The 14658-nt window shown below is 32.0% G+C and overlaps 1 protein-coding gene across 1 annotated transcript; it reads left to right on the top strand.

Moving 5' to 3' along the window:
* The first annotated feature begins 2020 nt into the window (after positions 1–2020).
* LOC127711906 (uncharacterized) lies at positions 2021–14263 on the top strand. Its single transcript, XM_052218062.1, has 10 exons — positions 2021–2110; positions 5464–5679; positions 6366–6469; positions 6939–7084; positions 8080–8201; positions 8632–8785; positions 9913–10055; positions 10668–10799; positions 11533–11770; positions 13960–14263. Exons 2-10 carry the CDS (start codon positions 5565–5567, stop codon positions 14093–14095), a joined length of 1290 nt encoding a protein of 429 aa, XP_052074022.1. The 5' UTR covers positions 2021–2110; positions 5464–5564; the 3' UTR covers positions 14096–14263.
* The last annotated feature ends 395 nt before the right edge of the window (positions 14264–14658 follow it).

The following is a 14658-nucleotide window of genomic DNA, read 5'->3' as shown; positions in this document are numbered from 1 at the left end:
TATCATAAAAAAAAGAATATGCATGTGGTATGATTGCCAATGAGACAAATCTCCACCAGAGACCAAATGACGTTGAAGTTAGCAACTATAGGCCTTCTACAATGATTTTTTATTCATTCTGCACCTCTTGCTAGCTTATTTTTTATACCTTTCTTTCGTTATTTTTCTCAGGAATGTGAGAGGCCAGGCCTGCTTGCACACTGGCGTCGTGTTGTGACAGTCGAAAATATGTTCAAGACTTTAAAGCTAGTTCATGAAGGAACTCGGTCTCATACAGGGTATCATAAATTATTCAAAGATGTTGAAGATACTTTTTACGGCGTCCCGAGAAGCCTTTGTAAGAAATTTATTAAAGGATGTGTAAAATATGCTTGTAAGAAACTTTAAAATAACATAGCACTATTAAAACCGATTTCATCCAAACATTGTATGCATAGGGGTCAGTTGGATTTAGTTGACAGGCGTGCAGACCCTGACGGTACATTTTGCTGGATGTTACCATCATTATTTCTTTTTTTTTTTTAGATAATGTTTATTGTAATATATTAACGTTTATAATGCATATTTGCAACATACCTATATGGTCCAAATACTCATACGGTCCGGCCCGTTTATAACCAAACGAGTATACGTATGGTCGGACCATATGAGTATACGCATATGGTCATGACCATACATGTACACGTATGGTCCAAATATTCATATGGTCCGGAACATCAGTTATTTAAATTTTAAAACATTTGGGTTATTACATATATTCAAAGCTAAACATTTAGCTCTTTGTTGAAAAAGGTACATTTGAATAAGTAATGAAACTCATCACCAAGTTCATTAGCATTACAGAGATTACAATGTCTTGCAGTTCTATCAATATTAAAAAATCTGCCAGTTTCAATGGGCAATTTATTACTAATGCAGCGGAACTTACATAAATACATTCTTAGATCAGATGGTAACACTAAAAAATATTTCTCAAAACAAAATCAGATTTTATTCTATAAATAAAGGCAACAGTAGTATATCGCTGTTCAAAATTCATAAATCGATTGGGAAAAAAACAAATCCGGGTTACAAACTAAAACTGAGGGAAACACATCAAATATAAGAGGAGAACTACGACACAACAGAAACACAATATTAAAATGTAACACACACAGAAACGAACTATAATATAACAATGGCCATTTTCCTGACTCGGTACAGGACATTTTAAGAAAAAAATGGTGGGTTGAACCTGATTTTGAAACATTTTGCAGAATTCATAACATTATTACTCCAGTTCAGCATAAATTTGAGAATGTTTTCCTACTTAAAGATAATCGATTTTGAGCCTCGCTCCTTCACAAGCTATAAATGCATTACAATCCATACTAACGTTGAAATATAAAAATATAAATTAATTATATCGCCTATCCAAATGTCTTTAATTTGTTATTACAAATTTTGATAATATCTTTCTACAATGCAATGACATTATAACGAATTAAGTTATAAAAAAATGATTTTAAAAAATCGTGTTTACTTAATTTTATTATTGCGAAACTTGCGACGAAAAGGTGTCACGAAAAAAAAAAACCTTCATTTTAAAATTTTTGTAGCATTATTTGTATGCATCATTTACTTAAACCGCAATAATTTATCTCGTATTTTGTCCATTTTTTTTTAATCGCAAAAATGAATGCAAGCAATGATTTCCGAATTGCATTATCGGGTTTCCCTTTTGATTGTATTTTACAATTTTTTTTTTTATCAATTTAAGTATATAACTAATTCTAGTTCATGTGCTAATTCATTTCATATTAAATATTATTTGTTGTTTTGCTGAACGTTCAGTGACAAATATTTCATGTATAATTAAAATAAGTGTGATAAAAAATGGAAACCAAATTATCACTTATCTTTAAGTATAATGTGTACGTATCACACTTAATTGACATGATGTACTTTAAACATATTTGTATTTAAAAATAACCAATATTGATTATATTTTTATGAAAAGAATCGATTCATCATGTTCATGCTTCGTTTAAATGGCAAGGTCGTAGAACTAAACAACGATAGTAAACATCCGGTTAGAATATATACCTGTAGAATATTTTCCTACGAATATGTAAGTTGAATATCATTATTATCTTTCAATGTCGTTCAACTGTTTGTGTAAAATAAATGCTATTGATTCACCGTGCATGTCTATCATTTGTATGACAGAAATCGTATACGTCAATGTTATTTATATATAATTCAAAAATATGGTGCTTTACTACTATTTGTATTCGTTTCTGTAAGCTTTTTGTTTAATCACAGATTGCGAAATACAAATGTTGATAAAATCGCTTTGCAATGATTTCTTTTGATTTTTAAGAGTGCCTGGTTGAGCATCCAGTGACAAATATTATAGCCTAAGTTTAACACGGACTTCTTCATTTGATTGAAATAACAAACATCTGTAAAATTATTTCCGATTTGACCACGACGAATACTGTCTTTTTTGGTTGACGGTGGAAGGAGTAAACTTATTTTAGAGAAAACTGTCGTTTGTCAGGAATCTCAAACTTTAAAAAACAGACTGTTCGATGTTAAAAAGCATTTGCATTTCATGTACTCAAAAAAAAACATTCTTCAGTGCAGCTAGTACACACAGCTATGACTACAACGACCAAAAGTAAACAACACACAATACCAAGAAAATATGTAAACGATTGCGATAAACATGTTGAATGGGATTCAGTCCTCTTTATATATATTTTATAATATTACTCTCAACCTACTCATTTACGATTGGACATAGTTAACCTACAATGACATATTAGTTTCTGTTTAGTGCCTACCCCGACATAATCAGTTTAAAACAAAAAGTATATATCATACCCTAGAGTCGTTAAAGTGAAGGAATGTCCCTACAGCTGTGCAATATCACTAATAAAAATATACCTACTTGATTGCTAAATAAGCATAACATAAAAGACACGGGTTTGTAAGCATTCTGTCTCTATCTATCTCTAATAACAATTTTGATTAAAAAATGCTAGTCTGTACAGCTATAAAACGTTAATGCATTAGGACAGAGTAATCTAACTTAGAATTAAATGAAGAAATTGATGATTTTAAGGTAATAACCAAGCGATGGCTTAAGACAAAGTGGTTAGTGCTTATACAAAACTGGACATCAATATGATTGAACTGGTGTATTTTTTTATTTTATTTTTGGGGGTGCAAAGAAATCTATCTATTAAGGTATAAAACGAACTATCTACACTGTTCGATTAATAATGGGGACATTTGGTTATATTATAGTTTTTATTTAGAAATTGACATTATATTAATGATTTTTGGACCAACATTTGATAAGAAAAATGCAGCCTACTCGCCCTTTACCATTGTTTACACAGAAAGTACGGTCATGGTTTCGACATACTAATTAAGATAACTTAAACCAAGTTATTGCATCTGTTTGCACTTTTTTTAATAACCACCTTCGTTTACAAATAATTAATTTTAAACTATACAATTGACTGTAAATTACATTTTACTTTACATATAACCAGGGCCAGACTGAACAGTTACACTTGATCGAATACATTCATCAATTATAAAAAGCGTAGCAATTAACTTGAATATACATTAAGGGACTGGTCATTTGTAACCTAAAGGGGGGGGGGGGGGGGGTGGGGACTTGAAAATGTTTTGGAATGGAAAGGGGGTGTCCGATTTTCAATACTTCAGATGGGGGGCATCGAAATATTTTGACGACCCACACCAACATCTTCCCCATACAATAAAAAAATGTTTTGGCACGAAATACATCAATTTTTTTTCGCCTCATTCCGCTCGGCTCAATTTGTTAAAAATCAAATTTAAAGTTCTAAAATGATCTTCCAGGACTGTATTTATATCTAAAGTTGATTTACAAACTTTTTTAATAAAGGATATATATGAACAATGTGCTGAAATTGAATGAAAGTGTGCTAAATGTCAATAAGACCATAACAGGCATATTCCTTTTGCCCCTTCTGAAGGTGTGATAATATATCTCACAACCTGCTAGCTATGCCCGTGTCTGTAGATGGTTTTAGATTTAAAAGAACATAATTTATGTATGGCTGGTATGTTAAAAGCCACAAATTGATCAAAACCTTTACCAAATTCTTTCATAAATATAAAGTTTTGGTTAGAATACAAAGGGATATCCCATCCTAATTTTTACGGTGATGTTGTTTATAAAGCCCGTAGATTTAGACACATTGCATGTAAACTAATTGATCCTTTGAATAAACTTATTCTGTAATAAAAGGTATCAATTTAACACAGTAGTTTATTTATTGCAAATCTTAAAATATTGTTTAATAGGACTACTAACATACTTTTTGTTTTCTAACAATTAAAACATAACTGACTATATGTTGCTATATATCTACAGTTATAATAACTTAAAATATATATCCTGTAGATACTGTTTTATTTTGGCATTGCACAAGGTCTTGCGTTTATCAGACTGTTTATGACGTATTTACACTAAATCTGTTGGATGTGAACTGGTTGATTCTTTAGTATGGGAAAACATGAATTATCTATTAGCTGTAGTTAGCTCTGAACTAGCTTTCAGTAACTGCGAGTACTTTTTTTCGGTACTTTGTGTCTATTGTTTTTGTGCCTCTTACCGATCTTTTCAGTGGCAAATTGCAACTGATTTATACAGTTTGTTCTTATGTTGTCCTGTAATACTGCTGTCCCATGTTATGGGAGGGTTGAGCGCTCACAAACATGTTTAACCCTGCCCCATTCTATATGAACCTGTCCCAAGTCAGGAGCCTGTAGTACAGTGTTGTCTTTGGTTCAGGTTTGTCATACATGTATTTGTTTTTTGTAAATAGTTTTGTTTACAAATTAGGCCATTAGTTTTCTTGTTTGATTTGTTTAACATTTTACATGTCGGTCCTTTTATAGCCGACTATACAGTATAAGTTTTTCTCATTGTTGAAGGCAATACAGTGGCCTATAATTGATTTCTACTGAACCATTTCATCTTAACTCTGTTGAAGGCCGTACGGTGGCCTATAACTGCTTACTCCCACTTCATTTTAACTCTGTTAGATAACTGTCTCATTGGAAATCATACCACATCTCCTCATTTTTATATATATCAAAGTAAAGTTCCCTGAAGTCACAAAGAATTTCCCCCACTTTCAGCTCTAGATCCTCATCTGATGCAATATTTTATTGAACGATAATTATATAAATAGAAATTATATGCATGTATTTTTGTTATGAAGAATAAAAGTATTTCGAAATGTTTGGGAGGGGGTGGTTTTCATGTCTTTGGAAGGTGGGTCTTGAATTTATTTTCCTTCCTCAAGGTGGGGACTTGGAAAAAAATTAGAGAAATTCCAATGTTTCCACCATCACCAATGAAAGAAAATGACTAGTCCCTAATGTGCATGTTTTCACTTTCACCTTTTTCTTCAGTTAATTCATACATTATCCACAAACTTACAATGTGAGGCATAGAGAGTGAACAAGTAAATCCAGCTTTTTGAAGATTTGAAGTGGTACGTGGTCAGACAAAGATGGAACACAAGCGAATGAAAGCAAAACTTGCTATGGTAACTCATCTTCCTGCCGGAAATGACGTAATCATTAGCTACGATCCTGAAGACAGAAATTACGTCATTAAAATCAGAGGTAAAAGCCTTGGTTTATTCAATGTATTCAAGCTTCCTCTTCCTTGATTTTATGAATTGTCTTTCTTAGTAATTGGTATGCATGATTGCAACGGAAAAGTCACCAGTTTTGTAATTACTAGTGGCGTAAATTATGTCCTCAAATGAGATGAGTGTTTCCTGCCGAGGGTCGATGGTTGTGTCAGGCTTCCTCTGCCAATACAAAACGACCGTCATGATACAACCAAGAGTGCTGAACTACCAACAATCAATCAATCAATCAATCAATCAATCAATCAATCAATCAATCAATCAATCAAATAACATGAAATGTAAACAGTAGAATCTTAGTTACTAAATGTACGGGTTCTCTGTCTCATGAAGTCGGATAAAACATTTAAAACTTCATTAAATTAAGATTTATAAAGTTCTTGTATTGAAATATTATACATACGAAAACAGCTGATATTATGGTATACTAAATACATGTGTGAATAAATAAACAGAAAGTTCATACATGCAATGTATAAAGTTCAATTACGAAAAAGCAAATGAAGTGCCTTGTATATACGAATATAAAGCACAAAACCATTTCTTTCAATAATATTCCATTGTTGTCCTTAAAAGCGGGACAACTAGATTAACATATAGTTCACCAGAACATTCGTATTTTAAAATATACATGTATGATTTGTTTTTGTAAATCAGACAAACTGAAAGAAGCGGGAATTGCTGTCTGGGTGGAGACTTATGATTTGGGAGGAGGAGCAAACGTCTTCAGCAAGGTCGGTCAGGCTGTCGTGGATGCAAAGGTTGGTTTTGCTAAATGTTTTGAACATTGTTATTATTTCTAATGTTAAATCAGGGTTTGTTGCGATATAGAGAATCCGAATGAAAAGTGAAGTCTATCATGATCAACATATTAATTGCATGGATTTTCAAAGTCATGAATCAAAATAATTTTGGTAGCGAAATTTACAACTTACGAAAAAGAGCATGACTATATATAGAAACGGTCGACCACATGTAAGCTTATTGCAGCTATAGTTACTGTAAAATGGTTAATACTCAAACGTAATGCAGATAATATAATTAGTTACTATATATGAATGAGGTGTAAAGTCGAACTGCAGTACAATGTAGACTATAATTTTATTAAAACTCCAAACATATTTGCAGGTGTAACACATTCCTCTAATAAAAATATGTTTAGTTCAATACATTTTATAGAGAAAAAAAAACTTGAAATTTCTGAAGCTTCAGTTTGTCTCCCTGTTTTAGATATTTTTTTACCTGATCAGTACAGATTCTGTGAAATCAAAGTTATGCCAGGATCAACTGGCTCTCGCCTACGTCTCGAAGAAATCGATTCTCCCCGTAGCGATAGACGATGAAGATGATGTTTCCAAAATTATGGACAACGGCATGTAAGATAATACAGTCATCTATAAAGGGTTTTCTTTGCTACATGTATTAATATTATTCTAATTTGCATATAAAGACATAAATAGTAAACATTTTTTATAAGGATGTTCGCTACTCTGTTTCAAAATAACAAGCTTTTTAGAAGACTGTTATAAATTGATAGTATATAAATGAAGGAACTAAATAAGCTGAAAAAAATGAAGGGTTCGTGTGCTTGTTTTCGAGATGTAAGCCAGAATATTTGGCGGGAAATAATTCTCTCTAGATTTTTCATACATTTAACATTGGTATATTTTTGCTTTAAAAAACTGTGAAAAAATAACTAGGATTTTTTAACATTTTCAAGAATGACTTTTTTTACTTTAAAAAACTGAAAAAAATAACAAGGATTTTATAACATTTTCAGGAATGGCTTTTTTTTACTTATGTGTAATAAAATTATGAAAAGAAAAGTAGCTAGTGTTTAGTGGGCAAAATTTTTATTGGCACCACATGGATAAAACTAGAGGATTCCGAATATATGACAAACAGTCATAAACAAGAGTAGCGAACATCCTTAATAGATTAATACCCTACATAGCAACGACACTATTTGAATTTTTATACATATTTTTATATCATTTTGTTCATTTTATGTTAACTATAATAAATATTATAAGAGGGTGTGGATGGGGTTTACAGAATAGAGAATTATGGACAAAACTCTTAAGAATACACAAATCAACCCCAAAAAATAAAGAAAAGAGAATAATAAGGTGCTTAAATATAAAGAATATAGAACAATGTGCAAACAGTTTAAAGAGTAGAAAAAATGGCCTAAAAAATTAAAGAATGCAGAAATGAAGGACCCCCCCCCTCCTAATCCAAACCCTCTCATTAGGGAAGTGCAGTGTTATCGGATCAGTTATGATACTTAAATACACTTGTTTTAAGGGTTTTCCCCATGCCGTTTGCTATACTTAAGTTTATTCTAGTGATAAAAGAGCTATACTTTCAGGCGATTGCAGCTTGCTGGTTTTGAATGGTCGTTCTTAGATCGTGAAATAATTGAGGATGGCTTACCTAGCTTGGTTGCTCGTATTAAAGATATGTTAGCGGACTATGATTCATCAAATCGAGGTAGTTAAGTTATATGTTGATACTGTACTTATTTCCAATGACAAAAGTTGATTTCAGATGATTTTTTGGGGTCTGCGGGTTGGAACACCCTTTTTTAACGATCAATGCTTTCATAAAACTAGAAACCATTCTAATTTTTAAAAAAATCGTTTGTTATAAGATATTTGAAATTTTCCATATTAAACATTTATCAATACCATATTGTTTTCTAATTATGACATCTAAACAGTCGATTTCAAATTCTTTGAAAAATTGAATGCAACAATGTTAAACTATATATCCCGTATTCATCATCAAGATGTTTCTATCATATGAGAAAATTAATTTGTTATGTTGCAAATTCAAGATAGATGATGATAGACTGTTTGGAAATATCAGAAGGTTAAGTTAAGTCAAATCAATTTTGATTTCTTTTTTTTTATTTTTGTAGACGAAGAAACGAAAAAGAAAACCGAAGAAAAGAAAAGGTATCTGAGATCCGCAAAATCAAGGTCAAGGATAAAAGCATCCAGAATCCATCTGCAAGATGGAAAGGCATATTGGACCAATACATTCGGAGTAGTTGCAAACATGTCCTGGGAAAGGTGAATTCTGACAATATAACCTATTTTAACATTTTACATATCGGTAATATCTTCATGTGAACTTGTACTTGCTGTTTTTTTACAATGTTCTTCGTTTTAACTTGTTTAAGTTCCATTTTTTGTTTTTATAGAGTAAGGACGGGTTTTTACTGAAGCGTATAAGCGCCACACATTTTTTGATATTTCTACACAGGCAAATTTCATCTCATGTGAAACTAGCGTGAATTTCACGTGAAAAATCACATGAATTTTTTTCACCTGAAATTCACGTGAAGTTTAAAAACAAAGTAATTCAAATAACATCTAAATTTTCAAATTTAATTAAAATCATGAAAAATACCATGTTTTTTTTTGTAAAGTTCACGTGCAATTCATGTGAGATTCATGTGAATCTCAATTCACGTGAATATCACATGAAAATTTTACCTGAGTTACACGTATAAGCTCGTTTGATGTGAATCTCACGTTAAATTTATCACGTGAATTTCATTTAAGAATTGAATGCTTCTTTTTGTAAATTCATTGGGGTGTAAAAGCTATGACCGTTCGAAGTACATTTTGTATGAAGCGCGGAAGCGCTTCATTCTAAAAATGTGCGCACGGTCAACGCTTTTACACCCCTATAAAATTACTAAAAGAAGCATTCAATACTTATAATTACATTTTTTTGCTAGGATCATGAAAATACGATTTCTTTCAAGTTTTTTCTTTTATTTACCTGTGCACTTTATTGCGGAAGCTCGTGTCATCATGAATGTTACATTTCATTTTGAAATGAAGGTTAATTTTAGAATGACGCGAGATTGCTGTTAGCCAATCAAAATAACGTATTATAATGAAACATACATGTAATGTAATTATATGAGATTCATGTGAAATTCACGTGAGCAAATGTTGCCTGTGTAGCAAAGGTTTCCGTAATAACGCAAACATCGGAAGAAATATAAAAAGGTGTGTGTGGTGCTAATACGATTACGTAGTTTTCTAGTAACTACATGTTATCTTATTTTTTTCTAAAAATGTCCATTATCACCTGCCAGTTGAGATTTATAATCAAGCATTCAATACGACAATTGTAGTCATAATTGTTCAATGATTTAAAAAATAGATGTTTAATTATTTGGTAGATTCAAAGCGAAACTGGTAGAAGATTTCAAACTTGACTTTGAGCAGACGTTTGGGCAAGAGGATACTGAATGGCTACTTGCTATCTTGCACAGAGAGCTAATGGTTGAACAAGATGAAAACGTCTCTTTTGAGAATTTCATTGGTAGTATAATTTGAACTGTATAATCATTGTATAATACCCATGAATAAAATAATTTATTTACCTTAAGCAATGTATAGGTTCCCCTTTTATTTTATGTGAAATATTACATCATGTAGCCAGATAAGTTCTATAATTCTTGCCTGAACGGTTGATTTATATTTCATATATAATCGACTTGTGTTTCCTTGATATCAGCTGCAAGTATTTGAGGCGTTTTTTAATTCTTGCTTATACAGCACCTTTTTACTGATTTCACTTTGTCATTTTGTTATGTGATACCTTTCGATTGAAATTCGTAAATTCATTTTGCCAATAAATGCCTCAGTTGCATAAAGAACAAATGAATCCAGACCGAATGCAACTCTAGGGTAATTGTCTCCTGCTTCAGAGGTATCCCCACGTGTGATTCCAATTTCATGATCGTTGATATATATTTAACACACTTTGTAAATTTTACAAGTCAAACGAGTCTTGCGGTTTTGGAAGATTCTAGAACGCGAAAAAATACATTTCATGTTAGAACGATGGTGTCGGTCAACCAAATAATGATGATGACAAAAAAAATAAAGAAATTTTTGAATTATTTGCTATTATATGATTTATTTTCTTCAGCATTCTGTACAATAGATGAGAAAGTATTGCCCATATGGTCCAGGATCCAAGAACAAGCCAGAGAAAGTTACGCAATGAGAGAAGTTTTTGACATGGATTCTAGTGTAAGAGTTGATGCTATAGAAAATCTTGGTAGGTGTAAAAGTTGATATATATATATTATATATAATATCCAAAATATTATTTCAAAGCTACATGTAATGCCATAGAAAATTGTGGCACAACATCAATACAAAATGTAAAATTACTTAAAATGAAATTTAAATTTTATGAAGCAGTATAATATTTTGTCGTTGATACTCAAAACTCTTAAGAGATTTCTTCAAGTACTTAGTTACGTTGTGTACAAGCTAAGTTCATCTCTTCTTGCAATAATATAAAACATATGACTTCTTTGCATTTCAAACAACTTTTTCTCATTCTTAACGAAATGTCGGTTTGAAAGAATTAATCGTAATTTCTTTTTATAAAAATGACGTAGCTTAAACGTCATGTTCTAGGAAGAACATATCACATTTTATGATAAAAGAAAAGTGTGATGATTAAAGAAAAGTCGCTGATACTGACCATCAAGATCATTCAATTTTTGATTGACACAATACTTTTTCATAAGTTTTTCAACAGACTGTCAGCATTCATATGTAATTAACATTGCTGCTCTCATCGCCGACTTTATACGTATCATGCAGACGTCAAATATGTGCTTCTCACAAAAAATGAAAAAGAGGCTACATTTTCTTTTAAGTCTACGCCTCTATTACAAGTTTATATACTTGAAAAATATGTTTTGGTACTTTGCCTGCAAAATAAAAACGTTAGTGCAATATCACATAGTTACTCATTTCAAAATCATTAATTTTACTAGGAAAATTCAAAAGTCTGACAGTGATTGGTGCGTTGAGAGATTTATTGACAGACAAAGACGCAAACGTACAGGCTGTGGCTATTATCTCCTTAGCTAGAACAGATTCCAAAGACATAGAAACTATCGTAGCTCTACGGAAATGTTTGAAAACGAAAGACAGGGTCGTAAGGGAAGCGGCATGTCTTGCTTTAGGCCATCTTGGTGTAGAAGCTGTTATTGAAGAGCTAGTAAACCTTTGGTAAGCGCTTAAAAGAGAACAAGATTAACCCCGCCACATTCTGTGTGTGTCTGTTCAAAGTCTGCAGCTTGTAAATAATTCAGTGATTGTGGTCGGATGTTGTTTATCATAATTGTTTCTCGTTTATTGTTCATACATAAATCAGACCTTTAGTTTTCTCGTTTGGAATGTTTTACATTTATCATGTCGGGGCCTTTTTTATAGCTTGCTATGCGGTTATGGATTTTGCTCATTGTTGAAGGCCATACGGGGATATATAGTTGTTAACTTCTACGTCATTTGGTCTCTGGTGGAGATTTGTCTCATTGGCAATCATACAACATCTTCTTATCTTTATATTGACATCCTTAAATATTCATATATTTTTTGGGTTTGTTTGTTTGTTTTGCAAGAAAAATCGACCAATAAGCATTCAATTGTTTTTAAACGCGATGTATTTTTCAATTCAAATAAACAGACCTCTCCATCAATTACTTTTTAGTAGCAAAAAGTTTCAGAACGGGTATATGGGTGGATCTTACTGGGTATAGATTGACTTTTAGGACCAATGTATTAACGTCAGTTGGTTTATAATTTCCATTTAAAATTTTGCAATTACACAAATTATAAGTTAAACCTCACAGTTTCATGAATATTTGGAAACCTTTAAGTCTCTTACACATCTTAGTACACAATAGAGAACACGTGTAACAGTATGTTATTATAGCAAAATTCAAAATCAAATTACAAGTATATTTAGTCATTCAGTGGCGGATTCAGGTGTTAAACATATATATAAAATCGTGAAAAATGTTCGACTTGCTAAGGTCGCCAATGTTTTTACCGTTATCTTTAGTATAGTCTCCTTCCCTTCCCTCGAACCCTAGATCCGTTGGTCGTCTTGTTGGTAAAATAGCCTTAAAATGTAGACACGGTAGGTAGAGGCGACATTGATCATCTCCAATTATATGAAAAAAATAACTCAAGACATACAATTTAACATTGCCTGATACTGATAATTTGAAAGTTGCTTTAAGTGATTGTTTTATAACAAGTTGAATCACAATTAGCTATATTTTACATAACTTGCACTCATTTCTCTTTGCGTATTCCAACACAGAACATAAATTGATATTCCAATATGACATTCGACACACGCGGAGATATTTTTTTAATTTTTTTATTTACTTTATGTGTTGTGGCTATAAAGATAGGATTATCCTTGCTTTTGTCACTTCCATTAAAGGAATATATAATAAATCACGACTTATTTATACTGTTTGTCATTGCATTTCTGAACTCGTGGGGACACTTGCAAAAGCATGTTTAGCTCCCTTTCCTACCAAGTTTTCATTTGAACCACTAGGCCTTTTTCGGTCTAATCATCCATATAGTGTTTTGTTTAATTATACGCAAATTCACTTGTTAAATTTTAACAGGCCAAGTGTTTCTAATAAAGACTGGACTTACATTTTCTGATCATTTTTTTGTAGTTGCATGTTAATAGACCATATTGCGATGAGCATATGCTTCGTAATGTCAATTCACATGTTAATAGGGCATATTGCGATGAGCATATGCTTCCTGCTGTCAACCAACATGTTAATAGACCACATTGCGATGATCATATGCTTCGTGATGTCAACCCACATGTTAATAGATCATATTGCGATGATCATGTGCTTCCTAATGTCAACCCACATGTTTATAGGGCACATTGCGATGATCATAAAAAGGCAATTTGACCCCTTCAATAACTACCACTTTTTGAGGAAAAACTATTAAAAATATGTTAAGAGATCCTTTTTTTCAATAATGGATAAACTAAAGTAAATGTGGACTAAACTCTTTTGAGACACCAGCATAGCAACACACGTTAAAAACGGCAAAAAGGGTCATCATAGTACGATCTTCCAACGATCAACAAGTTTTATACATTGGTCTTCCTTTATCAACCACGGTTTTTGCACTTATAAAATGATTATGAATTTTAAAATACTATCATTATCGATGAGAATTAACAATATTCGGATCATTAACGATCTTCTGGAATGCAACATTGTCAGTATTATCCATTAAAATTACAGATTCAAAACATGTTTCTCGACATCTATGGTTAATTGCTAGTAACTGGATTATATTTGTCGCTTAATATTCTATTGTTTCTTTTAAAACGTTGAATGTTTTCACTTTTCTTTTAATGATTGTAGGCGAAACGACATTATTTCCAATGTAAGAGAGGCTGCCCTTGTAGCGTTGAACAAAATTGGAGGACCAAAAGCAAACGAAGCTATCCGAGTTACAGAGGTGCTCGAGAAGGAGATTCGCAGCATGAAATCAGCGTGATTTTGTAGTCTTGTTCCCTACCTTGCGAACAGGATAACTTTAGTGCCTTCATTTCCAGGTCAAGCCTACCAAACAGGTTAAAGGACAGGTAGACCATTCTACACACCTTTCATATTCATATTCTGTAATTTATTTCAATATTAAACATAAATATTATAAGAAAATGTATCAAGTATTTCTTCTCACTTCTTTGTATGTCCCTTTGGGATGACTGTCACTGAAGGCTAGACATAGAATTCATACTTTCGAAGATAGAAGAGCTTTATGATCGATTATTTAAATATGAAAACCTAGATCCAGATCTAAAATTTCCATTTAACAAATGTCAAATTTCGTGATGAGATGATCAGTTTTGCGCTTACTGTAAACTATACATTGTAAGTTTGAAAAATTTGCCTTATAAGGGTCATTAGTCATTCTGTTTATACATTAGTAGTTGAAAAATTTATAGGCTTTTTTTATTTGGTGGATCAACTGTTCATTTTTTTTTACAGAGGATGACCTTGGGGTCATTCCGATGTATTGCTATCGCCTAAATTTCCATTATGCAAATTAGTTTTGGG

This window comes from Mytilus californianus, unplaced genomic scaffold (assembly GCF_021869535.1).
Source record: "Mytilus californianus isolate M0D057914Y unplaced genomic scaffold, xbMytCali1.0.p SCAF_8, whole genome shotgun sequence".
NCBI lineage: Eukaryota > Metazoa > Mollusca > Bivalvia > Mytilida > Mytilidae > Mytilus > Mytilus californianus.
The sequence above is the reverse complement of the archived record's forward strand: the minus strand, read 5'-3'. Positions and strand labels throughout refer to the sequence as shown.

Bases quoted from the DNA above. Each gene is read 5' to 3' on its own strand.
- LOC127711906 (XM_052218062.1), top strand. From the start codon at position 5,565: ATGGAACACAAGCGAATGAAAGCAAAACTTGCTATGGTAACTCATCTT. The intron at 5,680-6,365 runs GTAAAAGCCTTG...TTTGTAAATCAG, and splicing joins TTACGTCATTAAAATCAGAG to ACAAACTGAAAGAAGCGGGA. The intron at 6,470-6,938 runs GTTGGTTTTGCT...TCCCTGTTTTAG, and splicing joins AGGCTGTCGTGGATGCAAAG to ATATTTTTTTACCTGATCAG.